Source organism: Myotis lucifugus, unplaced genomic scaffold (assembly GCF_000147115.1).
Source record: "Myotis lucifugus unplaced genomic scaffold, Myoluc2.0 scaffold_311, whole genome shotgun sequence".
NCBI classification, from domain to species: domain Eukaryota; kingdom Metazoa; phylum Chordata; class Mammalia; order Chiroptera; family Vespertilionidae; genus Myotis; species Myotis lucifugus.
This window is the reverse complement of record NW_005871359.1, coordinates 672,973-699,625: the sequence shown is the minus strand read 5'-3', so window position 1 is coordinate 699,625 and position 26,653 is coordinate 672,973. Positions and strand designations below refer to the sequence as shown.

At 48.3% G+C, this 26,653-nt stretch overlaps 2 protein-coding genes across 8 annotated transcripts in view; one reads left to right on the top strand and one right to left on the bottom strand.

Annotated features, from left to right (window-relative positions):
- The window catches only part of ARMC6 (armadillo repeat containing 6), an 18,919-nt gene extending 17,101 nt beyond the window's left edge, over positions 1 to 1,818 (bottom strand). Inside the window, exon 1 of the mRNA XM_023763997.1 lies at positions 1,469 to 1,818. The gene's annotated coding sequence lies outside the window, so the exon portion shown is untranslated. The remainder of the gene's footprint in view (positions 1 to 1,468) is intronic.
- Positions 1,819 to 1,919: 101 nt separating this feature from the next.
- Positions 1,920 to 26,653, top strand: SUGP2 (SURP and G-patch domain containing 2). Of its 7 annotated transcripts, none has more exons than XR_002832060.1 (13): positions 1,925 to 1,987; positions 3,313 to 3,444; positions 6,264 to 7,868; positions 11,830 to 11,950; positions 12,786 to 13,273; positions 14,272 to 14,383; positions 19,153 to 19,658; positions 21,963 to 22,024; positions 22,955 to 22,987; positions 23,087 to 23,223; positions 23,910 to 24,030; positions 24,496 to 24,598; positions 24,867 to 26,653. XR_002832060.1 is itself a non-coding variant. In XM_023763987.1 (12 exons), the coding sequence occupies exons 2-11, from the start codon at positions 3,324 to 3,326 to the stop codon at positions 24,028 to 24,030; spliced, it is 3,306 nt and encodes a 1,101-aa protein (XP_023619755.1). In that variant the 5' UTR covers positions 1,925 to 1,987; positions 3,313 to 3,323; the 3' UTR covers positions 24,496 to 26,653. The 7 variants fall into 7 exon arrangements, 4 of the variants coding, with proteins under 4 accessions (XP_023619753.1, XP_023619755.1, XP_023619754.1 ...); XR_002832061.1 differs by adding an exon at positions 24,219 to 24,312 and having other exon boundaries at positions 24,496 to 26,653; XR_002832059.1 differs by having other exon boundaries at positions 23,910 to 24,312.

The window sequence follows — 26,653 nt, the reverse complement described above, 5'->3', positions numbered from 1 at the left end:
ATTCCTGCAAAGACTGATTAATATCTACTCTACTCACCCATACCTTATCATTTAGCCATACCATAAAAGAAAAACAAACCACAAAATATACCTTGTAAAGGTTAAAGTTAATTCCATTTTTCCACTCTTTATTTCCTCATACCAGTAATTTTCCATAGAAACTACAAACATATACTAGTAAGCTCAACCTCTGGAGACAGGTGGGGGTCTCTCTTCCTTCTAAGGAGAGTCCACCACCCTGCCTGTGGAGTAGCTCTTCTTGCTTGTCCTCTCTGCACAATAAAATTGCTTCCACTCTAACCTCTTGTCTGGCTCGTATCCTGAATTATTTCTTGTGCGAAGCTAAGAACCCTCTTGGCTGGGGTACCCTTTAGGAACTTGCCCCTCCGTCATCTCCACCAGCCCTTCCAGGCCACCTCCCGCTGAGAGCCTTTCCAAGCTACTCAGATAGAGCCTGTGCCCTCTGACCTTGCTCTGCACCCCCCACCCCAGCTAACCCCACGAACCTCCCTCTGCCCAGCCCTGAGCTGGGAGATCAATGTCTGGCTCTGGGACCATCTCTGAGATCCTCCCGGATCTCCTAGGTCCAGCACCAGGCTGGGTGGGGGACAAAAGTCTCAATCTAGAACGAATGAGAAAGATGGTGCCTGAGGATGGTCATCTGAGAGTCACCTGGGGAAAAGCCAGGGCCAAGAGAGGGTCCAAGGTGTTGTGGGGAAGGAAGAGAAACAGCAAGATCCCACCTGACAGCCAGAGCTCTGCTCAAGAGCATGGTACATGGAAACATCAGAGGCTTTGAATGATGCCTCATGTTCCTCCACCCTTTACACCCACCTTTATTCAGGCACTACCCTTCCCAATGGGTGGCCTGGCCTGCTTCCTCCCAGCCACACTCTGAGCATCGCCACAAAGAGACCACCTTCTTACCTGATCAAAATCCTGCAGTGGTGTCCCAACCCTCTGAAAACAAAACCCAGTGTCTTTACCAGCTCTTTTCCTACCTAGACCTCCTCACCTGTGCCTTCCTGCCTCTTTCTCATTCGTCCCAGCTATCCAAGGGACATCCTTCATAATCATTCTGGTTAGCAGCCCCCGTCTCCTTTCGCATCTCTTTTATTATTTGAATATTATCTCTATCAAGAGCGACACGGTTCATTTATTTATTTGCTTGTACGGTCTCGCCTCCTCCCCAATGAAACTTAATCTCCATGAAAGCTGGGCCCAATCCGTTTTATTCTTCACCTTTTTCTCACTGTCTAGGACGGAGCCGGGTACACAGCAGGCACTGCGTACACAGGCCTGAGCCCGCGGAGGCCAGGGGAGGGGGCAGTTTTGTCCCCCGGCGGCTTCTGTAAGAGTCATTCCCCAAACCCAAGTGCTCAAGGACTGTCCACCGTCACCAGCCCGAGCCTGCGGCGCCCACTCCCCGCCCCGCGCGCGAGGGGTCCCGGCGGCTGCAGTTTCTCACCCTGTCTTCGCGGCCACGTGGGAAAGGTGGGGCTCGCGTCTGTCACCGGCGGCACCGCCTCTGGCCCCTTCTGGCCGCCGTCGGCGCGCAGGCTCACTGGCGCCGCCTCGCCTCGGCCTTCCCCACTAAGCGACCCGCACCCAGATGGGCCCAGGTGACTGCGAGCGCAAGTAAAGCCAAACAGGCAAACAGGTGTGCGGCGGCGGTGTCTCTGCCGCTTTTTCCAGGCCGCTCTCCGTCATCGGCGCCCCCTGCAAGGAAGTTTTTCGCCTTCGGAGCCTCCGCCCTGAAGAAGCAGGTAGCGCGCCGGTACCGGAGGGCGCGGCAGTGGCCACCTGCGCTTGCGCACCAGGGCGCGGGGTGGACCTGCGCCTGCGCGGCGCGGCGCTGCAGGGACCGTTGGCTCATTTGCATGTCCCCGCCTCGCGCGGCGGCGGCGGCGGCGGCGGGGGCGGTGGCGAAGGTGGTGGCTGAATCTCAGACATCGGCGGGGGCGACTCCGCACTCGGTGGGCTCGGGGTGAGGCCCGGCCCTGCGCGTTGTCGGTGGGTGGGCCCCGGGGTCTGGGGGCTCGGGCTCGGCCCCAAGCGGGCCCCGTGTCCCCGCGATTGCGCCGCGGGCTCGGCCCTCGGGCTGCACGACGGCCGCGTCCCGGACGGGTCGGCCTGGTGGGGCGGTCTGCGGCCTCTGGGGCCCGAGGCCCCCTTTTCTTCGTCCTCGGAGGCCGGGAGCAGGCGGACCGCACCCGAAGGGGTTCATTCGTTTTCTCGCTCATTCATTCCACCCGAGCCCGAAGCGGCCTTTCGCGTGAGGCGATCACGGAGGCAGGGCGCTGTCTACGGCCCTTTGCCATTTTTAACGGGTTCAGTCCCTGCAGCAATCCCCATCACTGGCTGCCTATTCCATAGATGGTCGAATCGGAGGTATAGAAAGGTTAGGTCGCTTGATTTGGTCCCGGGCCGCCAGGCCCGAAGACCCTTCCCTTCGCCAGTAGAACAAGGGGCGCCCTAGGAAAAAGGACTAAAGGATGGAAAAGGAGGCGATGGTTACAAGGAAGACTTGCAAGGCAGGCGCAGGCGTGGGTCTTGGGTTGGAGGTTTCAAGTTGGAAGGGATGTCTTGGTGGTTAAGGACGGGCCACCCCGGAATTCCTCCGTGTTGCTTCTTGGCCTTTTTCTATTTAGTCTTCAGGCTTTGTCCCCACTACTAGTGTTGTCTGCCAGGTTGCAGCCCTGGATGGTTGACCTTGGGTGAGTCACTTAGCTCAAGGCTGCCCTTTCCTCTTCTGTTTGATGTCATTCATAACAAGACCCACTTCATTGGGTTGTTGCAAGTAAATGAGGTCATGGGAGTTCCTTCCCTACAACTGTCACCAGCTCATTGTTACTAGTCAGGGATTCCTGGAGGGTCGTTGGCTCTTAGAGCCTCTTGGCTCTGTTTGGAAAACGGGAACAGCCACATCTTTCCTAACTGACATGTGAGAGGGTTATGCTCCCACTCCCCTGCACTGTTACCTTCAGTTATGCGTGTTGCTTCTCGCAGTCCTCCAGCAACCCCAGGAGATGAGGACTTTTCTCATAGAGCTTTCCAAGGATTCTGAGGAAATGGTCTTACAGAAACAAAATCACTTGTCCAAGATCACCATGCTTGTCTTGCTCCTTTTCAGTCAACACCCGCCTGTGAGCTTCCTGAGAGCAGAGGCCCCTAGAAATAATCCAACCTTTTTCTGAAGTACCTTGCTGGATTATGGGTTACTGCCTCCTTACTTTGAAGATTAGGTGAACTAGAGAGCCGGCTCTCTGAGCATTCGTTGTCATTCTTAGTGTCTTTTTTCCTCTACTACAGGTCAGAGAAACATGGCTACAAGGCGAATTGCACAGGAGACTTTTGATGCTGTGCTACAAGAAAAAGCTAACAGATATCACATGGACCCCAGTGGTGAAGCCGTAGGTGAAGCTCTGCAATTTAAAGCTCAAGGTAAATTAAAGTGCTTGATTGGGAACCGAGGGGGGCGGGTAATGAGGCATTTAGGGTCAGAGCAGGAGGATTTCAATCCCTATATTCCTATTTGTTAAGGGGAAATGAAGTTTTCTCTGGATCTGCATGTTAAATCACTATGTAGAAAAAGGTATTATCATTACCAGGAGCTTCTCCCCAGAAAGCCTCCCTCACCTAAAGAAAGGTTGTTGAATCAATCTTCTGGCTCCATCCCCACCACCAGTTCTGGCTTGGATTACTTCAATAATCTCCTACTGAACGGTCTCTCATCTCCTACTGAACGGTCTCTCAGCTTCTGGCTTCAGTCCTCTCAAATCTGTCCTGACTACAGATCTATTCATGCCACCCTTGCTGGGCCAAGGCCCTGCTTGGACTCGGGGCTTCCCACTTTGGGGTTAGATCCTCAGATAAGTGCAGGAGCAGGGAGGTAACAGTGATGTGTGCAAGACTGAAGGGTGGTGCAAGGGGCTGTGGAGCTGCTGAGCATAGGCCCTGCCTGAAAATGTTTCCCCTTGGGAAATTTTGAAACACCATGCCAGCAGAATCAAAAACGGTGCCCACACGATTACAGGATGCCATGGAGGTCCCTCACTACCACGCACAAGGTTCCCAACCCTTACTCTTTGCCTTGGGCTTTGTGTTTCAGTGATACTGTGCCACCTCTCTGTGCTTTGAATACCTCCTCATCCCAGCTCTGGCTGGTTGATTCCCTCCGGCATGCCTTCCTCAGGAAGCCCCAGCAGGACTTGAGGTTGATTTGGTTGCCGTTCCCAGCCCCAAATACACTGTGTGCTCACTCCTCTGTTATGGGCTGGGCCTGTGCTGTTTGCTGCTGCACCAGCCCCTGAGCCAGCCTTGGCATGGAGGAGGGTTAGCATTGGTTGAGTGAGTCTTAAGTGCTTGCAGGAGGGATAACTGTTGTTACATACTTTGGACCTGGAAAAACCAATTGATGGAGTTTTCAAAAATTATGAGCAGTGCACAGAAACATAGCTGTTATAAAAGATTGGAAGACTTGAGAAATGGTTAAGAGTATCATGTAAAAGTCTTTTTAGCTGCTTTCTTAACCCTCAGAAGTAACTATATTTGCAGTAGTCTGTGCATCCTTCAATTCTTTTAGCAATATGTAATCCAGAATATTTATGTGTTTATATATACACACAGAGACATATACCTATATGTACTTATATATACATGTATATGTATATAGGGTGCCCCCTCAAAATATATACACACACTTTGTATAATTATAAGGGCAGTGTTTATTAAAATACATTTCATTTTTGAAACAGCTATCAGCTGATTTCGTCAGATTTATGTCTCTATACACTGTATACAGAGACATAAATCTTGGTATCTTTATCTAGAGACTCAAACACCAATACATATATTGTTACCTCAAGAAAATTTGGGGAGCCCTAGCTGGTTTGGCTCAGAGCGTGAGCCTGTGGACTGAAGGGTCCTGGGTTCAATTCCCTGTCAAGGGCACATGCCCGGGTTGCAGACTTGATCCCCAGTAGGGGATGTGCAGGAGGCAGCCAATCCATGATTCTCTCTCATCATGGATGTTTCCCTCTCTCTCTCTCTCTCTCTCTCTCTCTCTCTCTCTCTCTCTCCCTCTCTCTCCCTCTCCCATTCTGAAATCAATAAAAATATATTTTAAAAATAAATTAAAAAAAAGAAAGTTTGGGGAGGGGTGAACTAGTAGCCAAGCAGGTTGCTAGATGGTTCTGGAACCATCTCTTTGTCACAGAGCTGCGTGGTTCATCAGTTGGACTTTCTCTGTCCCTGTTCTACTCTGCACTTTTTCAATGACTTGGTTTACAAGGTATCAGAAAATCCTGTTGTACAGAAACCAGCCACCACTCTACCTCTAATGCTACCTCCCTCACCACATCATCAGTAGTCATTAATACCTAGATCATCCCAGTGGACTCCTTGCTGGAACATCGACATTCACTTTCTTCCCTTTTGGTCTATTGCAGTGATGGCGAACCTATCACACGCGTGTCAGAGGTGACACGCAAACTCATTTTTTTGGTTGATTTTTTTTTTGTTAAATAACATTTAAATATATAAAATAAATATCAAAAATATAAGTCTTTGTGTTACTATGGTTGCAAATATCAAAAAATTTCTATATGTGACACGGCACCAGAGTTAAGTTAGGATTTTTCAAAATGCTGACACGCTGAGCTCAAAAGGTTCGCCATCACTGTCCTAGCTGGTTTGGCTCAGTGGATAGAGTGTCGGCCTGCAAACTGAAGGGTCCCAGGTTCGATTCCAGTCAAGGGCACATGGCTGGGTTGCAGGCTCCATCCCCAGTAGGGGGTGTGCAGGAGGCAACCAATCAATGATTCTCTCTCATCATTGATGTTTCTATTTCTCTCTCCCTCTTCCTTCCTCTCCGAAATCAATAAAAATATATTTTTAAAAAATGCAGGTTATTTGAGGGCCAGACACCCTTCCCTGAGTATAAAAAAGTGCTTGTAAACCAGATGCCTGCTGAGCAAGGGCAGGAGAACTGAGTGATTAAGGGGCACTTAATCAAGATACCAGCCTTGATGCAGTATCATCAGGATAGATGCAGGCCCAGTGCTTGTAGGTCTCTTTTTGAAGAAAAAGTAGTAATTCCAGGTTTAAGGAAAACCACACACATTTTAAATAATGGCAAATAGGAATTTTTAAAATGCACTCAGGCAGATAAAGCACTCCAGCTGGTTGGTAGTCTATGGACTGTCCATTTGTACCTTCTGGTCTAAAGTACCTTTGTGTTTCCTTTGGATTGTTTATTTCAGATCTTATAAGGACACTGCCAAGAGTCAGAGCAGATATGTATGATGACATTCACAGTGACAGCAGATACACTCTGGGCGGATCTGTGGCTCATTCTCGAGATGCTGGGAGAGAAGGCCTGAGAGGTGATGTATTTCCAGGACCTTCCTTCAGGTCAAACAACCCTTCTGTAAATGAAGACAACTACTTTCGCAAAGAATGTGGCCGGGATCTGGAATTTCCCCACCCTGATTCCCGAGATCAGGTCTTTGGCCACCGGAAATTGGGCCATTTCCGTTCTCCAGACTGGAAATTTACACTCCGTGGCTCTTGGGAACAAGACCTTGGCCACCCAGTTTCTCAAGAATCGTCTTGGTCACAGGAGTATAATTTTGGTCCTTCTGCACTACTGGGAGACTTCGGGTCCTCCAGGCTGATCGAGAAAGAGTGTTTGGAGAAAGAGAGTCGGGATTATGACGTGGACCGTCCAGGGGAGGCAGACTCTGTGCTCAGGGCCAGTGGCCAAGTCCAGGGCAGAGGCCGAGGTCTGAACATCGTTGATCAGGAGGGTGCCCTCCTAGGAAAGGGGGAGTCTCAGGGCCTGCTTGCACCTAAAGGGGGGGTTGGGAAACTTGTCACACTGAGGAACGTGAGCACAAAAAAAGTACCCACTATAAACCGTATCACTCCCAAAACTCAGGGCACTAACCAAATCCAGAAAACCACCCCAAGTTCTGATGTGACCCTAGGTGCAAACCCAGGGACAGAAGACATCCAGTTCCCCCCTCAGAAGATCCCTCTGGGGCTCAATCTAAAGGACATTCGTCTCCCAAGAAGAAAGATGAGTTTCGACCTCATAGATAAGTCTGATGTTTTTTCAAGATTTGGGATAGAAATAATCAAATGGGCAGGATTTCACACCATAAAAGATGATGTTAAATTTTCCCAGCTTTTCCAGACTCTCTTTGAACTTGAAACTGAAACCTGTGCTAAAATGCTTGCCTCATTTAAATGCTCCTTAAAACCAGAGCACAGAGATTTTTGCTTTTTTACTATCAAATTTTTAAAGCACTCTGCTTTGAAAACACCCAGAGTTGATAATGAGTTTTTAAACATGCTTTTAGACAAAGGTGCTGTGAAGACCAAAAATTGCTTTTTCGAAATCATAAAGCCCTTTGACAAGTACATAATGAGGCTTCAAGACCGGCTTCTAAAGAGTGTCACGCCCCTGCTCATGGCCTGCAATGCCTACGAGCTGAGTGTCAAAATGAAGACCCTTAGTAACCCCCTGGACTTGGCCGTTGCCCTAGAGACCACCAATTCTCTCTGCCGGAAGTCTTTAGCCCTTTTGGGACAGACGTTCTCCTTGGCCTCTTCTTTCCGGCAAGAGAAAATCTTAGAAGCTGTCGGCCTCCAAGATATAGCTCCCTCTCCTGCCGCATTTCCCAACTTTGAAGACTCCACTCTGTTTGGGAGAGAGTACATAGACCATCTGAAGGCCTGGCTGGTCAGCAGTGGGTGTCCACTCCAGGTCAAGAAAGCCGAACCTACGCCAACTCAAGATGAGAAAATGGTTCCTCCTACCAAACCTGAAATTCAGGCCAGAGCTCTGAGTGGTTTAAGTGATGGTAAGGAAAGCAGCAAATGTTTCTATTTGTTGTGATTTGTTTCTTTTTCATGGGTGGTGTTGTTGTTTTTGTGTGTGTGTTTTTTGTATGGGTTTTGTTGGGGGGTTTTGGTTTTCTTGTAATCCTCACCTGAGGATATTTTTTCCATTCATTTTTAGAGAGCGGAAGAGGGGGAGAGAGAGAGAGACACATCAATTGATTACCTTCTGCACACACCACTGGGGATGAACTTGCCAGGCATGTGCCCTTGACTGGAAATCAAACCTGCAACCCTTTGGTGCTCAGGCCAGTGCTCCAACCACTGAGCCACACCAGGCATGGCTCATGGTGGGGTGTTTTTTGTTTTTTGGGTTTTTTTTGGTAATACCTCTTATACTCTTTGAGATTTACAAGAAGTTCTTTAGCCAACTGAAAACAAATCAGAATTTTAGCAGAAAACTTGCATTGGCTAGTATACATGTCTGTCTGCATTCATTCCATGAGCATGTATGAGGAATCTTCAACTTACACAAGAGTCTTTAGACCAGCCGTGGGCAAACTACGGCCCGCGGGCCGGATCCGGCCCGTTTGAAATGAATAAAACTAAAAAAAAAAAAGACCGTACCCTTTTATGTAATGATGTTTACTTTGAATTTATATTAGTTCAGACAAACACTCCATCCATGCTTTTGTTCCGGCGCTCCGGTCCAGTTTAAGAACCCATTGTGGCCATCGAGTCAAAAAGTTTGCCCACCCCTGCTTTAGACACTCCTTTGGGAATCTGATAAAAAGCCACAACCCTTACCATGAAAAATGCACATACAGCCCTTGCCAGTGTGCTCAGTGGTTATAGTGTCAGCCTGTGCAACAAAGGGTCACAGGTTCGATTCCTGGTCAAGGACAGGTATCTGGGTTTTTTTGGGTTTGCTCCCCACTCCTAGTCGGCAAGTGCGGAAGGCAACCAGTCAATGTATCTCTCACATCAATGTTTCTCTCCCCCCAAGACACATTTCCTCCTTTTCACGTTCTCTGAAAAGCAATGGAGCCCTAGCCAGTTTGGTTCAGTGGATAGAGCATCGGCCTGCTGACCAAAGGGTCCTGGGTTCAGTTCCAGTCAAGGGCACATGCTTGGGTTGTAGGCTCCTCCCCAGCCCGTGCCCTGGTCAGGGCTCTTGCAGGAGGCAACTAATTGATGTGTTTCTCTCACATTGATGTTTCTTTCTGTCTTTCCCTCTCTCTTCCACTCTCCCTTTAAAAAAAAAATTAATGGAAAATTATCCTCTGGTGAGGATTAACAAAAAGAAAAAGAAAAGAAAGAAAAGAAAAGCAATGGAAAAAATATCCTCAGACCAGCCAGCGTGGCTCAGTGGTTGAATGTCGACCTATGAAGCAGGAGGTCACGGTTCAATTCCCAGTCATGGCACGTGCCTGGGTTTCGGGAACAATCCCCAGGAGAGAGTTTGCAGGAGGCAGCCGATCAATGATTTTCTTTCATCATTGATGTTTCTATCTCTCCCTCTCCCTTCCTCTCTGAAATCAATAAAAATATTTTTTAGAATATATCCTCAGGTGAAGTTTAACAAAAAGCACCACCAACATATATTTTTAACAATTTTGCCTGCGTGTTCTGGAGGTTTCTACTATCCTGCAGCCAAGGTTAAGAAGCTCAGTTCAAACAACGCCCCGCCCTCAGGTATTCCTAGAAGGAGAAGGAAATGCTAGGCGCTGTCTCTGAGAAGACCCCAGACTCCTGAGGGACAGAAATCACCAAAATCAGCCCCTCCAATGCTGGGATTAAAGGGGATGTAGGAGAGGTCCCAGCCTGGGGAGTTAGGGAAGCCAAAGGGAGGCTGTATTTGAGCTGCATTGAGGGATGGACACCCTGGTTGATCCAGGTGACAGTCACCCACTCACTTTTCTAGACTGGCTAAGGTTGACAGATCGCTTAGGTACACCTGATGGTCTGCAGTTAACAGCTAGTTTACAGGGGAGGGGGCAGGCCAATAAGGAGGTAATAGACATGACTCGCTGCTTGGTGTTCCTTGTCCCTACTCCTTAGCTCTCAGGATGACTGCTCTAAGCCTAAACCTCCGAGGGCTCATGCACATCGGTAGTGGTCATGTCCTCTTTCCTCCTGACTTGGTTTTCCACTTCCATTGCCCCAACCCATTTGTTCCTGTATCTCTTCATTCCTCTACAGACTTGTGGAGCACCTACTGCACTAGCACTGGTAGGTCCCACCACAGGTGCTTGGCTACACCTACTCCCAGAAGCAGGCTCAGGGCCGAAGCAGGCCCCCTTCCTCTGTACAGCCCCCAAGTGATGGAACAGAAAGTCAGTGTAACAATAATACTGGAGGAAAAAGTCACCCGTAACCTAAAGTCGCTCACCACTGTTCCCTCGTGGTGCTGGTAGGCAGGTGGGTCTGCCGGTATAGTCCTGCTGTATTGAAAATACTACCACCAACTCTTTGACAAGATTGTCAAAAGCCCTTCCTGTGTTCTTACAGCTCTCACTGCATCGTGATATTAACATAAATTATCTCACCTTTCCCTTGATGTTGGACTCATGTTGCCTTTTACTACAGGCTTCTGAGGCTTAGCAGAGCTCGGTCCCTTTGTAATCGGCCTTGGCTATCTGGACAGCTGGTGGACGCACCAGCACTGCCCCACCGCTGTTTTCATTACAGTATGTTAGAAACACTGGGATGACATCTTTGGTTAATTTGTTGATTATTACTATTTTTAATTTTTATTTTTAAATCCTCCTTTAAAAGGATATAGTCTCAGGAGAAGGATTGCTGGGACCCACTTTCTGGCCCTTGCTATGGTCATTTTCTCTAGAGATGGTTGCAGTGACCAACTTATTGGCATTTGTTTCTGAAAGCTGCTGATTTAGAACTCTTAATTTTCTGTAAAATCGTGTACAATTAGCAGTTCTATAAAATGAGAGCCAATAACAAAAAGAAAGGAAAACAATTTCAAAAGGGAAATTCTTGCAAAAACATAGCAGTTGCAAGATTGATTTATTCTGTGTAGGAGCTCCCACCGATGTTTAAAATAAACTCAAAGTTATAACTCAGACATAGGCAAGAACAATGCAGTCACTCCACAAAACAAACGAAAACCTCCAGTTCAGGGGTGGCTTTTATTGAATGAGTGAACAAGTAGTCCATTCTGTCCTATTAAAACTAGCAAACATCAGAAAACTACACAATCTTATTTGAGGACACATGTTCTCCTGTGTTACTGGTGACATCGTAAATTATAGTCATATTGGAAGAAATTCACACTTTAAAGATGTTTTCATACATCAGCAAATATTTCTGTGAACACCTACTTTGGGGCCATTGACTTTTTTAATTGGGAAATTTTTCTTTGTAAATTTATATATGTATGTTTTCTGGTTACAGAACACATGTATGTTTATATTTTGTAGATAAAGCACAAAGAAAATGAAATCCTGATAAATCTACCACCCATAGATAACATCTGTTAACTTCCTGGTATATTTTCTTTTTCTATGTCTCCATATTTATGTGTCTTTTCTTCCCTCCTTACTATTGGGAATCATAATTTAAACAAATGTTTTATATATTTTATACCGAAATACATTTTATCTCTTTATATTTTTCCTTAATATTGTGAACATCCAGGTTAAATGATACAGGAGAGTGGTATGGAGTGCTGCATACCATTTCCTTCTGTAGAACATATACATGCGTTACTCTGTAGTGTTATTGTAAGCCTGTAACTGTTTCTGCCCTGGTGGTTACGCTGTTACAGCTTTTGGGAGGTTATTGTATATATTGGTTTCTAGAATAACACTCTGCTTTCCTCTTTTCAAAGCTGGTCTCTCGTGAGTGAGAATTTCAGTTGCTAGTGCCTGCTTACGCTCCATCCTAAGCCCCTGACTCTGTCCTGGTATCCCCAGTCACCATGTGGTCCAGTGTTTCTCAGAAAAGCCCTTTTGTGTGTTCTAGCTGTCCCCCAGCGAGCAGATCACAAGGTGGTGGACATCATCAACCAGCTGGTCACACGTGTCGTTGGAGGCAGCCTGTCTCCTAAAGAGAGAGCTCTTCTCAAGGAGGACCCTGCTTACTGGTAGGTCTTTAAATATCAGCCCTCCGAATCCCTGCTGTAGAGCACACAGCAACATTTATGTCGCTCTGAAGGTGTCCAGAGCGAAGGGTAAGGTGTTTATTTTGAGCAGTGGTGTTGACCACTGGGAAGAACATTAGGGTGAATCAGGTTCACCAGGGTTCAAGCACCAGCCCTGCTGCAGACCTGCCCTGTGGCCCTCTCTCATTCAGTCTTGGAAGTCTGCATCCCTGCTGTGCTGGCTTAAGGATGAGCTGCGATATACGTGCAAAGAATGTGTGTAAGATGAGGGATATGTCACAGCAGCTATTGGTGATTTATTGCTACTATTTGTTAAACTGTCTTCCTTTTGCCTTATTGCCTCTTCACATGAATAGAACTTTTTAAAATTAAAATGTTCATCATAAATACAGTACTTTTTTATTAGAGTAAATGATATAGTTAAAAGGTCACTGAGCGCCCACCATTTCAAGAGTGTCACCTTCCGAAAATGGAGTCCAGGAGCAATGCCTGTCGTGTGCTGGCAGCAAAATGCTTCCATGGCTCCAGGGTAACTGGTTTGTGTAGCTGAGCCTCCAGGAGCTATGAGGTCCTTCATGGCTGCTGCTGACAGAGATGGAGGAGGATTCTACCACCGCTCAAAGCTCCTGGTTTCCCTGCAGTCATTGGGCAAAATGAGTAACCTGGGACCAGCTCTGGATCCTTGGTGGAGCCGACTGGAACCTTCGACAGTAGAGAAGCCATCATGTAGAAAAGAGTTGCAGAAGTGTATTTGCAGCAATGATGTGAGCGTGCTGGTGTTTTAGCCATGTCCTGCTGTGCCTGTTTCGTTATACAGGTTTTTGTCTGATGACAGTAGTCTGGAGTATAACTATTACAAGCTGAAACTGGCAGAAGCACAGCGGATAAGCCAGACCTCACCAGGAGCGGGTCAGAAGCCAATGGCTGCAGAGTGTGCAGTCCGGGCCATGCTGTACGCCCGGGCAGTCCAGAGCCTCAAGAAGAGGCTCCTCCCAGGGCGACGGCGGGGGCTGCTCCGAGCTCCAGGACTCCAGGGTTGGAAGGTGAGGAGAGCAACCACCGGGACCCAGACCCTCCTCTCCTCGGGCACCAGGCTGAAACACCACATCCGGCAAGCTCCAGGCTCCTTGCAGGGAAAGCCGCCCCAGCCAGATGGAAAGGATGCTGCCAAGGACTGCCCACCAGACTCAGCCGGGCCCTCTCCTCAGGACCCGAGCTCAGAAGCTGCAGGCCCATCCCCCAAGCCAGCAGGAGTGGACGTATCCGAAGCCCCTCAGAGCTCCTCTCCCTGCTTGTCTGCTGACGGTGGGTGCTCACTCGTGTCTCCCTCTGAGCCCCAGTCCTGAATAGCCAGTCTCTAGGGGGCTCTGCAGAGTTGGGATGGCCTCAGTGGTCTGGGCAGTGGGCAGTGGGCAGTAGCAATGGTGACCTGGCGAGGGTGGGTGTATGAGATGGTGCTTTCTCGCCTTTTGCTTCCTCAAGAGGGCAGCCTGAGAGCTCTGTTGCACTCTTTCCTGTCCTGAGGGTTACTGCCCAGTGACTGCTTCCCTACTGCTGACCATCAGGTTATGCTGTGTGCCTGTGCCTGGGGCTTTGAACTCCTTGATCCATTTCTCTCTGTTCTTGCCCCGTTTACGTTCCATAGGGCTGCGCTGTTCTTATTCTGCCTCTTCTCCCTGGGACTCTATGTTCCCTCCTCAGCATTAGCTGACCTGCAGTTTCTTCTGAAGTTACCAACGTACCCCTTCTGTGTCTTCTAGCTGTTACCTTCTGCTTCTGCAACAGGCCTGCCCCTGACCAATACTTCTCACTCAGATGGGAACGTAGGCGGGTTTTGGGGGTGGGGGGATCTACCCAAGTGCTGCTACAGAACAAGCAGCTCCAAACTGTGGCTTCACACAGGAGCTACCATAAGCCTAACCGGGCCTTCACATGTGTTTGTTGTCTGATGCTGGTGAGGTGATCGGGGTGACTGGGATGTGCCTGTCATCCCCCAGCGGCCTGCTGGGGTTGGTTCACCTGAGGTTGGTGTCAGGCCTCTGGGAGAGGCAGTGGAGGTGCTCGAGGCACCCGAGCCCCAGGGCTTCTGCCATACCTGTTGGCTAGCAGGAGTCTTGGGACCAGTCCCAGTTCAAGGGAGAGGAGAGTCCCCCTCTGCTGGACAGAGCTGCAGAGTCACAGGGCAAAAGGCAAACATGCAGGAGGGGACATGAGGGACTGTCTTGGTAATTAGTCTCCACAGCCCCATGATGTCTACACGGGAAGTGGCAGCTCTTACGCGTGACAGTTACTTTGTTTTATAGTTGACCTGAAGACTATGGAGACTGCAGAGAAACTGGCCAAATTTGTTGCTCAGGTGGGACCAGAGATTGAACAATTCAGCATAGAAAACAGCACCGACAACCCTGACCTATGGTATGTACCCACCATACCCTTCTGGTTTGAGTGTATTCACCCCACAAATCTCCTGAGAGCCCAAAAGGTAGCCTGACAAACGCCTCAGGGGTCACGCAGGGTAAATTATGACTTCTGCTGAGCTCCGGGCTGGGAGGGAGGAGCATCTGTTCTGGGATATTGAGGGATGGGAAAAGCTCCCCACAGGGACATTTAAGCTGGATTCGAAGGCCAAATAGGAGTTTTTCAGCAAGCAAGACAGCTCCCTGGGCAGAGGGGCCGTGTCCCCAGGACCTGAGCAGAGTCAGAACAATGGTGGAATGAGGGAGGGTGCATCCTCACCCAAGGGCCTGAGGAGGAGGAGGGCACTGCCCCCTGGGCATACTGGCTGCTGTGGGCTGATGAGAATTTGCTGCTCGTGGAGTGATAGTGGTCCCTGGTCTAAGTGTGGGCAACAAGCACTTCCATGCGGTGACAGCCTGGCAGCCTCGGGCTTGGAGGTGCACCATTATCCTCCCCTTTTCTCAGACTCAGCACACACAGTCGGGGGTAGCTCTGCCTCTGGGATACAGATTCTCTCCTTCAGGGTTCCTATTACTGAGCCATGACCCTTTGGGCTCCCCTCAGAGCTAGTGGGGAGTATATAGGGAGCAGGTAGGCTTCCTGCTGTGTACATTGTATCCTACAGTCTGCCGGGCTCTGCCCTGCTCCAATGTGCTACAGAGTTGTGCCTTAGTCTAATAAAGAATGCATTTTAAAACTTCACATTAACTAGTGCATTTCTTGGACCCAGAGGTGACTGAGCATACTCTTCTAGCTTGTTTTGGACCTTGACTGGACACTGCACTGAGGGTACCTTCTGCTTCTTGGGAGACCCAGACCAGTTGCCTGGAGCACTGATGGCTTTGCATATACTCTGCCTGGATCTGCCTTTTACAGCCATGATGACCTCAGGAACTGTCACCTGTAGGCTTCAGAGCGGGGCTGCCTGTGGCATGTAGGATCTTGCCCTGGCAAGGCCAGTGAGGGGGACAGCTCAGTACAGGGAAGCTGGGAGTGTTTCATCAGCCCTTGTTTTGTTTTGTTTTGTTAATTCTCGTGTGAGGATATTTTTTTCATTGTTTTTTAGAGAGAGTGGGAAGGAAGGAGGTGGGGAGAGAGAGAGGAACATCAGTTAGAGAGAGACATCGATTGGTTGCCTTCCATACACACCCCAACCAGGGCCAGGGATTGAACCTGCAACCCAGATATGTGCCCTTGACCAGGATTCGAACCCATGACCCTTCAGTGCACAGGCCAACACTCTAACCACTGAGTCACAGCAGCCAGGGCTTTCATTAGTCCTTTCCTCGCGCCCCCTCCCCCATTAAAATTAAAGTTTGCAAGAAAACTGCATCATCCTGGGCACTTGGTACCAACTGGTCTTGGGGTTATTCCTCACCCTCTATGCAGCCTTTTTTGAGCAATGTTTCTCGGAACATGCTGTCCTCTCCTTACCCACACAGAGTCCTGGATCCTACAGCAACATCTGGTGGGGTAATGCATTCTGTCCCCCAATGCTCATAAAATAGTTTGAAACTTACTACACTGGGCAAGGCCAAAATGCCTTTGTGTTTTTTTTTCCTTGAAAGATTTCTATCCCTGAGGTGCTCAGTAGTTTGCTCGAGTTGATTCATTTTGTATGTGTGACTATGTCATCAATTTGACAGTCAGATTCACTTGTTTCTGTGGATATTCAGTTTTAGAGCCTTTTTTTTTCCTTTTTTTAATTTAAATTTTTAAAATATATTCTATTGACTTAAGAGAGGATGGAAGAGAGAGAGAGATAGAAACATCAATGATGAGAGAGAATCATTGATCGGCTACCTCTTGCATGCCTCCCACTGGGGATCAAGCCTACAACCTGGGCATGTGCCCTGACCAGGAATCAAACTGTGACCTCCTGATTAATAGGTCGACATTTGACCACTTAGCCACACCAGCCAAGCTAAATTATTTTTTTTTAATTCTTTCTGGAGAATATGCTTTTTATTGATTTTTTTAAAGAGAGTGAGAGAGAAAAACATTAATTGCCTCCTGTATGCATCCTGACCAGTGTTCGAACCCACAACCTAGGTATGTGCCATGACCTGGAATCAAACCCACAACCTTTTAGTGTACAGGATGACATTCCAACAAACTGAACCATCAGCCAGGGCAGTTGTTGTTGTTTTTTTAACTTTTAAAGTAAGTACAGCATTTGCAGTGTTGTAAAGTCTATATATATATAAAAGGCTAATAGCAAAGTGTCCCCTCGGGAGTTTGACCAGGAGACCGGGAGTTTGATCGATCACTATGACGTGTGATGACCACCAGGGGGCAGTGCAGAACGAAGGAAGGCCCCAGCAGCTGGGGCATGAAGGCCCCGGCTAGTAGCCAGAATAGCCGGCCAGGCCTAGGGACCCTACCCATGCATGAATTTCGTGCACTGGGCCTCTAGTAGAAATTATAATAGGTAAGCTGAGAGAAGTGGGACCGCTGTATGTTACTCACCTATTCACCTGTTTGACAGTATTTGAGGTGTTTTCATTTTGGGATTATTACAGATAAAGCTGCTGTGAGCATTCATGTATAAGGACCTCTGTGGACACCTGCTTTTATTTCTCAGATAAATACCGAGGAGGGGAAAGGCTGGCTCCCATGGTGGGTCCACATTTAACTTTTGAGAAAACTTCCAAACTTCCTTTCCAAGTGACTCCATCATTTTGCCTTTTCAACAGCTTGGGTGAGAGTTCCAGTTCCTCCCTGTCCTCGCTAGCACTTGCTAGTGTCCGTCTTTTTAATGTCCCAATTACGGGAGGGGGAGGGAGTATCCCACTGATTCTCATTTCTGAGGACAGATGATGCTGAGCATCTTCTAGTGCTCGTGTGCTTCCCATATCTCTTTAAGTGTCTCTTCAGGTCTTTGGCCCATTTTTTTTATTGGGTTGTTTATTTTCTTAATAATGAATTTTGAGAGTTCATTATGTTGTGTTTTTTTAAAATTGATTTCAGAGAGGGAAGGAGAGAGATGGAAACATCAATAATGAGAGAGAATCATTGATCAGCTGCCTCTTGCACACCTCCCACTGGGAATTGAGCCCGCAACCCAGGCATGTGCCCTGACCAGGAATCAAACCGTGACCTCCTGGTTCATAGGTTGATGCTCAACCACTGAGCCACACCAGCCAGGCTCCAGCAATGTCTTTTGGAGGGTAGAAGTTCTTAATCTTTGCCCTTTCCTCTGTTGGATTTTTTGGGCTTCTTCTTTCTTGGTTTTTTAAGAGCTCTTATCTGTGATGTAATTGTATATATTTCCTTCTTGTTTTGATGTTTATCTTTCACTCTGCCTATGGGTAGTTCTTCAGAAGTGTATTCAGATTCCTCAATTTTTTTTTCCTTTTATTACCCCTAGTTCTGAGTCATAGAAAGAACCTCCCCACACTCAGGTTATAGGCAGGCATGTACTTTCTGACCTAACTTGTACGGCTTGGTTCCTACATTTATATCCCGATCTGTGTGGGGTTATTTGGGAGCAGGGGTTGCAGCATGGATCCAGTTTAAATGTTTTTCTTAAAAGCTTCCCAGTTGTCCCAACACCACTTGTTGAAACACTCTTTTTTGGAGAGGTTTGAGAGGCCCCTTCGTCAGATGCTGTGTTTCTAGCTCTTCTTTTGGTCTGTTTGTCGATCTATTCATGGACCAGTACCTGCTTTTTTTGTTTTAATTACAGTTGACATTCAATATTATTTTATTAGTTTCAGGTATACAGCATAGTGGTTAGACATTTATATAATTTCACAAAATGATCCCCCAATAATTCTGGCACCCACCTAGCACCATTCATATTTATTACAATATTATTGATGAGATGTGCTATGCTGTACTTTACGTTCCTGTGACTAATTTGCAGCTACCAATCTGTACCTCTTAATCACAGTACCATGCTGTTTTAACTGTGGAGGCATCACACACCTTGTAATATCTGGTGGATCTAGTTCAGAGTTCTTCCAGAAGTCTTTGCATATTTATTTTTCTGTGTGGACTTTAGAATCATCTTGTCCAGATCCAGAAACAAATGATGCTTTTATTGAGATACTTTTCAACATTAATATGTTAACTAGGGAAGAATTGACATCTTCATGAGGTCGAGTTGTCCTGTCCAAGAACAAGGGCTGTCTTTTCTTTGGTCCAAGTGTGTTTTGTATCTTCATGCATGTTTTGGTTTTTCACACCAGCCAACCCCCTCCCCCAGCTGTGACTACAGGTCTAGGTGGTCCTCGAACTCGAAGGCTCAGAGAGGCTTTATCGCCACCATGTTTAAACAGTTTCTCTGCTGAACACAAGACAGGCGGTTCTGTGGGTGACACGCTTCCTCCATCTTGTACCTGGAAATGTGAGAGGGACCCTAGAGTCACAGAGAGCACTCAAAGGTCCAGCGGGCTAGTGGCGTCACTGGAACGGGATGAGTGAGGCCAGGTTGGATATCCAGGCTGGGAGTCAGAGCTCGCTCCAGCACATTCCCTGGTCATCGCTGCATGCCTTGTTCCTCCACCGCCCTCCCCTGAAAAGCAATTAGGCCTCACATTCTGGCTCCTCAAACTTTCTATCTCACTGCAAAGCTGCACCATCAGCCATAGCGGGTAGAAAGAGGTCAGGTATTCACTCCCTGGTCCCACCCCCAGCTTCATCAGGTCCATTCAGACAGTTTCAGCAAATAAGAATGTTCAGAGAACTGTCTGGTTAACCAATGTGTATCATCTTTTTCCCAGGTTTCTACAAGACCAAAATAGCTCAGCTTTCAAATTCTATCGAAAGAAGGTATTTGAACTGTGTCCATCGATTTGTTTTACATCACCTTCGCTGAGCCTCCATGCCAGTGAGGGCGCCCTAGAGTCCGTGGAAGGGGAAGGAGAGCTTGCGAATGAGCCTCCTCACCAGGAGGTTGAGCTGGAGAGCCTAGAGGTGATGCCTGAGGAGGAGGAGGAGGAGGAGGAGGAAGAGGAAGAGGAGGAGGAAGATGAGGAGGAGGAGGAGGAGGAGGAGGCCCTCGCTCCTGGAGGACCCTCTAGGGCTCCAGGAGGGGCTGCCACTTCCGAGGGCTCTGAGGGCAGCCCCCCGACTGATGGCCTTCCAAGCGAGGCAGCCGAGGATGGCCCCACTGGCACGTCTGCCCTATCACAGGCCTGCTTTCCCCGGAAGAGGGTCAGCAGCAAGTCACTGAAGGTTGGCATGATTCCGGCTCCCAAGAGGCTGTGTCTCATCCAAGAGCCCAAAGGTGAGTGCCAGCGTCGGCGCAGAGCCCTGCATAGTCTTCTGCTTGGCACTTGAGAGGAGTTAGTGGTACTTGGTTGTGGAACAGGTAGAGACATTGCCTGCCTGTTAACCAGCTGACCCCTCTTACCTTTCCACCTCTGATTCCACCCGCGTACCTGGACATTACCTCCCAAATCCTCCTCAACATGGGGTTCTTTGGTTTTGTGTTTTTTACCCTAAAGCAGTCCTAGTAGTTTTGTATACCACTGCCGATGTTTGTGTGAAACTCACTTTTCCAGCTGGTCTAATGATAGCGCTCTAAAGAGACTGCCGAGTAGTCTTTGGCTTCTAGCATCCCACATGTCGCTCAGATTCCAGCAGGTTGGCCCTGGCTATGGGAGAACTGGCCTGGGTCATCTCAGCCGTTTCTTGCCCATGGCCTTGGGGGAAGGAGGGGTACCCAGCCTTCTGAGCCAAGGAAGGCCTGGGGTAGTGACACTTGCTTTGTGACCGTGAGGTGGGAGGACATGGGACGGGGCTGGTCTCTTGCATCCATTAGCAGGAGCCATGTGCTCTGTGGAGGTCATCTCCTGCTCTCCTGTGTTAAGTTTCTTGAGGTACAATTTGCCAGCAATAAAATGCATCTCTTTTAAGTGGACAGTTTGAGGAGTTTTGGTAAATGTGTATAGGCATGAACCCACCAGTATAGTTGAGCTGGAGCCTGTCCCCAGAAAGTGTCTACAGTCCCCTCTCCTACCCAGCCCCCAGCAACCACTGACTGTTTTCTGGCCTTGCCTTGTCTAGGCCCAGTAAGTGGAATTTTATTATTTGTGGCCTTTTGATGTGCTGGTCATGGCCCAGGCTGCTCCTCATGGCCCTATCCATCCAAGTGTTCACACAGCCAAGCCTGGGCTCTGCTTCAAGTGTGGGACTCATGCTGCGATGCTTGCGTGTAAGGTGGCGGTGGTGGTAAACAGTGCCCCGTCATTTGTCACCTGTGTTGTTCTGTGTTACTGAGACATTTACCCCCAGCAGTGTTAATATAGGTTCCCACTAACAGAACAGTCCCGTGGTTTGTGTTTGTTAATTCTGGCATTGCAATGGGTTGCTAGCTGTTCTGCTGAACTCTTACTGAGGTGGTGGTAGCATATCAGAATGCTTACGTATGTCCTTCCTGGGGGAAAGTGGAGTCCTTTCTATTTCAGAATCTCTCAGTTCTTGAATTGAGTGTTTGATGAGACAAAACAAGGCCTGCTGATCTCCCCTTCATCACCAAATAATAATAACAATAATAATATGATTTGGAGCTTTGTATAAGAAGCACAATTGTTTTTGCAGGAAAGTTCTGTGTGGACTTTAATTCTTTTCAGTAGGATAATCACAATGATGCTGGAGGGCATACATAGCATTGCACATAGTTCATTTGTGAAGCAAAGCGTAGTCCTGTAGTCATGGAACATGATCCACATGTTTGGTCCTTCATCATAAACATGGGCATCTTATTTTTAAGGAGGTTCTCCACAGCAAGGAGCCCTCAGTTGAGCCCCTGTGTTCAACCTCTGTGCTCCACAGTTACACAGTTCCTGAGAGGAGCCAAGCCAAGCAACTGGCCTTGTGCATGTCGTAGCCACCTTCTGTCAGCAGAAAGGCTATTAGCCAAAATTGCAGAACCCTCATTTTCTCTCAGAAATATGGGGAAAGCACATATCCTATATAATAAAAGCCTAATACGCTAAGTGTCCAACTGTTCAACAAGTTGCTATGACATGCACTGACCACCAGGGGACAGACACTCCGACTGGTAGGTTAGCTTGCTGCTGGGGTCCAGCCGATCGGGACTGGGCGAGATGGGCCACACACACCCTAGAGCCCTTCCGCAGCCTCTCCCCAGCCCTGATCGTGCACTGGCGGGGTCCCTTGGCCTGGCCTGTGGGGATTGGGCCAAAACTGGCTCTCCAACATCCCTGGAGGGGTCCTGGGTTGCAAGAGGGCAGTTCTGAGGTGAAGCACCCCAGAATCAGGCTCCCTTCTCTCTGGTTCCGGGTGTCACCCAAGAACCGCCACTGCCAAGTGACCGCAGCTCGGCAGCTCCTGTGTTGAGCATCTGCCCCCTGGTGGTCAGTGCACATCATAGCTATGGCCAGTTGCATATATATATAAAATAAAGAGCTAATATGCTAATTAGACTGAACAGCAGAATGACCATCCAGACAGCCTTCCGGACAACCATCTGGATGACCTTCCAGATGAAGCCCGGGCTGTGAGGTGCATGAATTTCATGCATCGGGCCTCTAGTATATATATATATATTTCTTTTGTCTTCCAGTTCACGAACCAGTTCGTATCGCCTATGACAGGCCTCGGGGTCGTCCTGTGTCCAAAAAGAAGGTGAGTGTGACTATGAGTCCTCGTGTGAATTTGTCATAGTCTCAAAGGACACTGAGGCTTGTGATTAAGCTGTACTTATGCTTCAGACTAGGTGTAAATGTACAAAGCACAACAAATGCCTTTTCTCTTCAGCAGCTTTTTAAAACAATCTATTTAGCTTTGGCCAAAGCACAGAAGGGTAGTCCATTTAACAGGTAGTTGAGGCTTGATATGTGCAATGGAATGGAGAGATGAACAAGTAATGTCTCGGTCCTCAAGAGGTTCAGATTTAGTGGACTGTAATGTGTTTTTTTGTGTTTTATTTTTATTAATCCTCACCCGATATGCTTTAACTAGAAGAAGAGAGAGAGAGAGAGAGAGAGAGAGAGAGAGAGAGAGAGAGAAGCATCAATGTGAGAGAGAAACATTGATCAGTTGCCTTCCGTACGTGCCCCGACCAGGGATTGAACCTGCAACTCAGGTATGTGCCCTGACCATCCATTCACCCCAGCTGTTCTTTTCTGGGCCTGGGAGGGCATGACAGGCACCCCTTGTCATGTCAGTGGCAGGTTCCATCTCCTCTGTTCTTAGGTCATTTCCTAATGGTAGCTGGCGCCCCCAGGGCTAGCAGCTCCTGGCCATCGTTCCCCTGGCCTTCAGCCTGCACTATTCCTCCTGCACTGCTGTTTGTCCCTTCTTCCTGCCCCAGCCAACATCAAGCTCCTCCCTCCTTTGCATCCCTCCTTCAATGCCCTGCAGATGGACTTCAGTCCATCATCCTGTCAAGACCGCCTCACCTCCCGGCTCCCCCAGATTCAGTCAGATTCAGTCAGTATCTCATGCACACGCTTACACACACACACACACACACTCCGCTTCATACCTCAGAGTGTACTTCCCTTCCTGTCACTGAACTCTTAGTGACTGTCTAGGTCGTTCTGTCCCTTCTAGGTTGAGAACTGGGAAGGTGACCATGGCTTGATGGTGAGTGTCTGGGGAGTCAGGGTGTCAGTGCTGGACCATGGAGACCCTCGCTCTGGGCACTTTGCTGCACCCACATGTTGCACTCTACTCTTTCCTTAGAAACCCAAGGACTTTGACTTCACCCAGCAAAAGCTGACCGACAAGAACCTGGGCTTCCAGATGCTGCAGAAGATGGGCTGGAAGGAAGGCCACGGCCTGGGCTCCTGTGGGAAGGGCATCAGGGAGCCCGTTGGCATGTACGCATCAGGCACTTGGGGCGGGGGAGGGAGGTGAGGTGTTGTGCCTGTGCCTAGAAGAGGCTTCCTTTGGAATTCTGGTCCTAAGTCCTTCACCTGCAGCCGAATTCTTGGTTCCCCTCATGGTGAACATGGTTTAAAGTTGGCAGTTTTTTGGTGTGTGTGTGGGTGGGGAGGTTGTTTTATTTTTTGTTTTTAGCGAAGGGAGTCTTCAGATGAGATGAGAAGCAGACATTTCCATAGGCAATTGTTCACCCTGCTCCTTGCTGTGCTTGTGCAGACTTTTTAAATGGCTTCTTGGCCCCTGGCATTTTGGCCACATTGTCATAAAAACTGAGTGGTGATTCTAGGTAGTTACACCAAGAAGCACAGTTCCTTTTCTGGAAACCCATATGCAGCCCTGCCAGGGGCCAACCCTATTAATTGGTTAAGTCCATTAACATCCAGCAGGCATTTATTTCATTGATAACTAAGATTAGCACCTGTGGGAGGACGGGCTTTCTGCCTTAATCCAAGCTCCTGAACGCCTGCCAGGTGAGTGCCCTCTTCCTGTGGGGATCCCGTCTGCACTTTCCCTCTCCTTTGCCGCCACATACTTCTGTCCATTCTGATAGCACAGCCATTTCCAGTCTCTTGGTGGCCAGGTCTGGGTGCAGGTGTGGCTAACTCTCCGTTTTGCTCCTTAGGGGTACGGCCTCCGAAGGGGAGGGGTTGGGCGCCGAAGGGCAGGAGCACAAGGAAGACACGTTTGACGTCTTCCGTCAGAGGATGATGCAGATGTACAGACACAAACGGGCCAACAAATAGGTATGTGCGTGAGCTGGAACGTTGGGCGTCCTGCCTAAGCTGGCATTTTGATATGCAGCGACGGTTCCTCCACAAAAGTTGGTGTTCCCCACACTCCAAACCAGACCTCAAAATACCAAAAAAAAAATCTTTGAGGGAAACGAAAGGAGTCTTTGGATGCGGATGTTGTCCCCCCTCTCACCTTCCAGGTTTGGCTGAAGGAGTGAGTGCCACACTGGCAAAGCACAGCTGCACGTGGCCTGCTTGCAGGGCCTCAGTTCAGGACGCCCAGGCTGCCACAGTGTAAGGGTGACCTGGAAGCTGGCCGCAGAGGACCGTTTCCCTCTCTGAGGGTCTTCAAATCCTTTTCCTTCTGCAGGGCCTTGGTCCTATGAATATTCTCATCTTTCTCCTCTCTTTTTAGTTTCCCTCCCCACCCATAATATCCAACTCAGTTTTGAACAAAATTGTTCTCTCCTTAAATAGATGAAAACCATTGGTGAGAAAGATAAGCCTTGAAGCAACAATTATTCTAAAAACGCCACCTCTGCCCCGGATCCACCCTGGAGCCAGAGCCCAAGTCAGTTCGGTGTGTACATGAAAAACAAATGTCTCTGCAGTTTCTGGTGCAGAGATTCTGCTGGCTTTTCTTTTTCTTAAAGAAAAAAGAATGCACCACTTCCCATCTGCTTTTGCCTTTCCTCTTCTTCCAACTGCTTTGGGCAGCAAGTCCTCTCCGAGTCTTTCCTGGTTCCCACAGAAGGTGGTGCTGCCCTGGCACGTTGCTCTCCAGAAGTGTTCTGTTAGCAAACTTGATGCTGAAATGATTACCAATTGTGTATTCTTATTGTTTCCAGAATTTAAACGGGATCTAATCTGTACTCCGGCACCACAGCCTGTCGGTGGAGCGCTGACGCTCTGAACAAGTGGAGATACTTGATTCCATGAATGTGTTATTTATGGAGTCTCATCTCTTAAATGCATCCCAAGAGACTTAACAAAATTTAGCAACGGTATAATACAGCTGGATTCAGTGGGGAGTAGGCACCTCCCTGATGAAACTTTCCCCAAATTTTTAATTCTCTTTAGAATCCACAAAGAAAGCTACAGTTTGTGTTTTCTTTTTAAACCACATTTGAAGTTGCCTACAAAGCGGTGGGAATAAACTCTTCCAGACTCTTCATTTTTTGCACGTGTGGCAGTGGAAATAATTGTTTTGTTAGGGCCCTTTTACAGAACAGGGAGGATCCTCTTGGGGTGGGCTCCACAGCTGTTTGCTCTTTCGAGGTATATGATTGCCACCCCTTCCAGCTTCTCCCTGTGCTTTGCAACTACATGTTAAATTCTCAGGCTGTGGTAATCTCAACCCTTCTTCCTAAAACAGCAGTGTTGAAGCTTTACATATGTGCTAAAATCTAGATAACGTGGTTGTTCTGATAGTACATGCTTGAGGAACACAGCAGTGAGTTACCTTGTGTTGGCTGCCAAGAAATCCTTGCATTCTCAGAGCACAGACCTCCCAATTATAGTCCTGCTTCTCTAATTCTGTCTTATCTATGTCTGTCCTGCCACTCACCATGGCATCTCACCTGCCTGGTGCCCTCTCTCTACATGTCAGGTATAGCCCCCAGATCTCTGCCTGCTTCTGATCACTTCTATTGCTTTGGCATCCAGCACATCTTTATGGCCGTGGCAGTGCTGGCGGTCCTTCAGCAGAGGTGAACCAGGCTGCAAGGGTGGTGTGTTTTGGGAGCACACCTGTGGAAGTTCATCTTCTACTCCTCTCTTTCCTGTCCTTTCATCAGCCTTCCATGTTGGCTGTGGGTTGGGCCACAAGATGGAACTCTGAGAACAGGCCTTGGTCACCCATGGTACCTGTTGGTCACACAGTACCTGTTGGCCTGAGAGACGTTCATCCCCCAGCACATTTCTCTTCCTCTCTGAGCATAGCTCTGAATGTCATATTCGCTCTGTCCTAGTGTGTTCATTCTTGGCTTTCTCCACTTTTATTCACAAGTGAAATGCTTTAGGAATTCCCAGGATGTGAGCCTTGTCCCCACGACCTCCTGCCACTCCTCCTCCTGGGGACATCCCACTTTGAGTTCACACTGTTTGTGAACCTTTGGCAAATATTAAAGGAAACACCTACTTCTTGAGCCTGCAAAGTCTTCTGAGCACTTAAGTGACGTTTCTCCTGTGGAGTCAACATTGAGGCGTTGCAGGTGCCACGGTGGAGCGTGGTGGAGTGTCCTCTGCCAGCTGCTGGCCGGGGACCAGTGCGTGCTGGCCCTCTGTGCAATCTTGCTCTCTCAGCAAAGGATGCTCTGCAGGGAACTTGTGAGTGTGTGTGCGGGTGTGTGGCCTTGTCAAAGTCACAGCGTCTTTTCTGTCATTCTAGTTCCAGGGTCTCTCCCGTGAGGACAACAGGCATCCGGAAAGTGCTAACTCGCCACTTTGGGTGCTTACTGTCTCTGGCTTGTTTCCATCACTGGAAATCAAATAGAGAATTTTAGTGTTTTTGGTCCTTGGTAAAACCTAGAAGACGTTTGTGATGTCACAAAATGGAAGTTTTGTTTTTGTTTTTAATCTAAGAAGTTGTGAATGTTAATCACTTAGCAGTTGCAATAAATGTAGAGGAACCCGA

What these genes read in the sequence shown, in the direction of transcription:
- SUGP2 (XM_023763985.1), top strand. Translation starts at nt 3,324, where the DNA reads ATGGCTACAAGGCGAATTGCACAGGAGACTTTTGATGCTGTGCTACAA. An exon ending in TCTGCAATTTAAAGCTCAAG is followed by an intron (nt 3,445 to 6,263) that starts GTAAATTAAAGT and finishes TGTTTATTTCAG; the next exon opens with ATCTTATAAGGACACTGCCA. An exon ending in GTCCTGTGTCCAAAAAGAAG is followed by an intron (nt 22,025 to 22,954) that starts GTGAGTGTGACT and finishes TGTCCCTTCTAG; the next exon opens with GTTGAGAACTGGGAAGGTGA.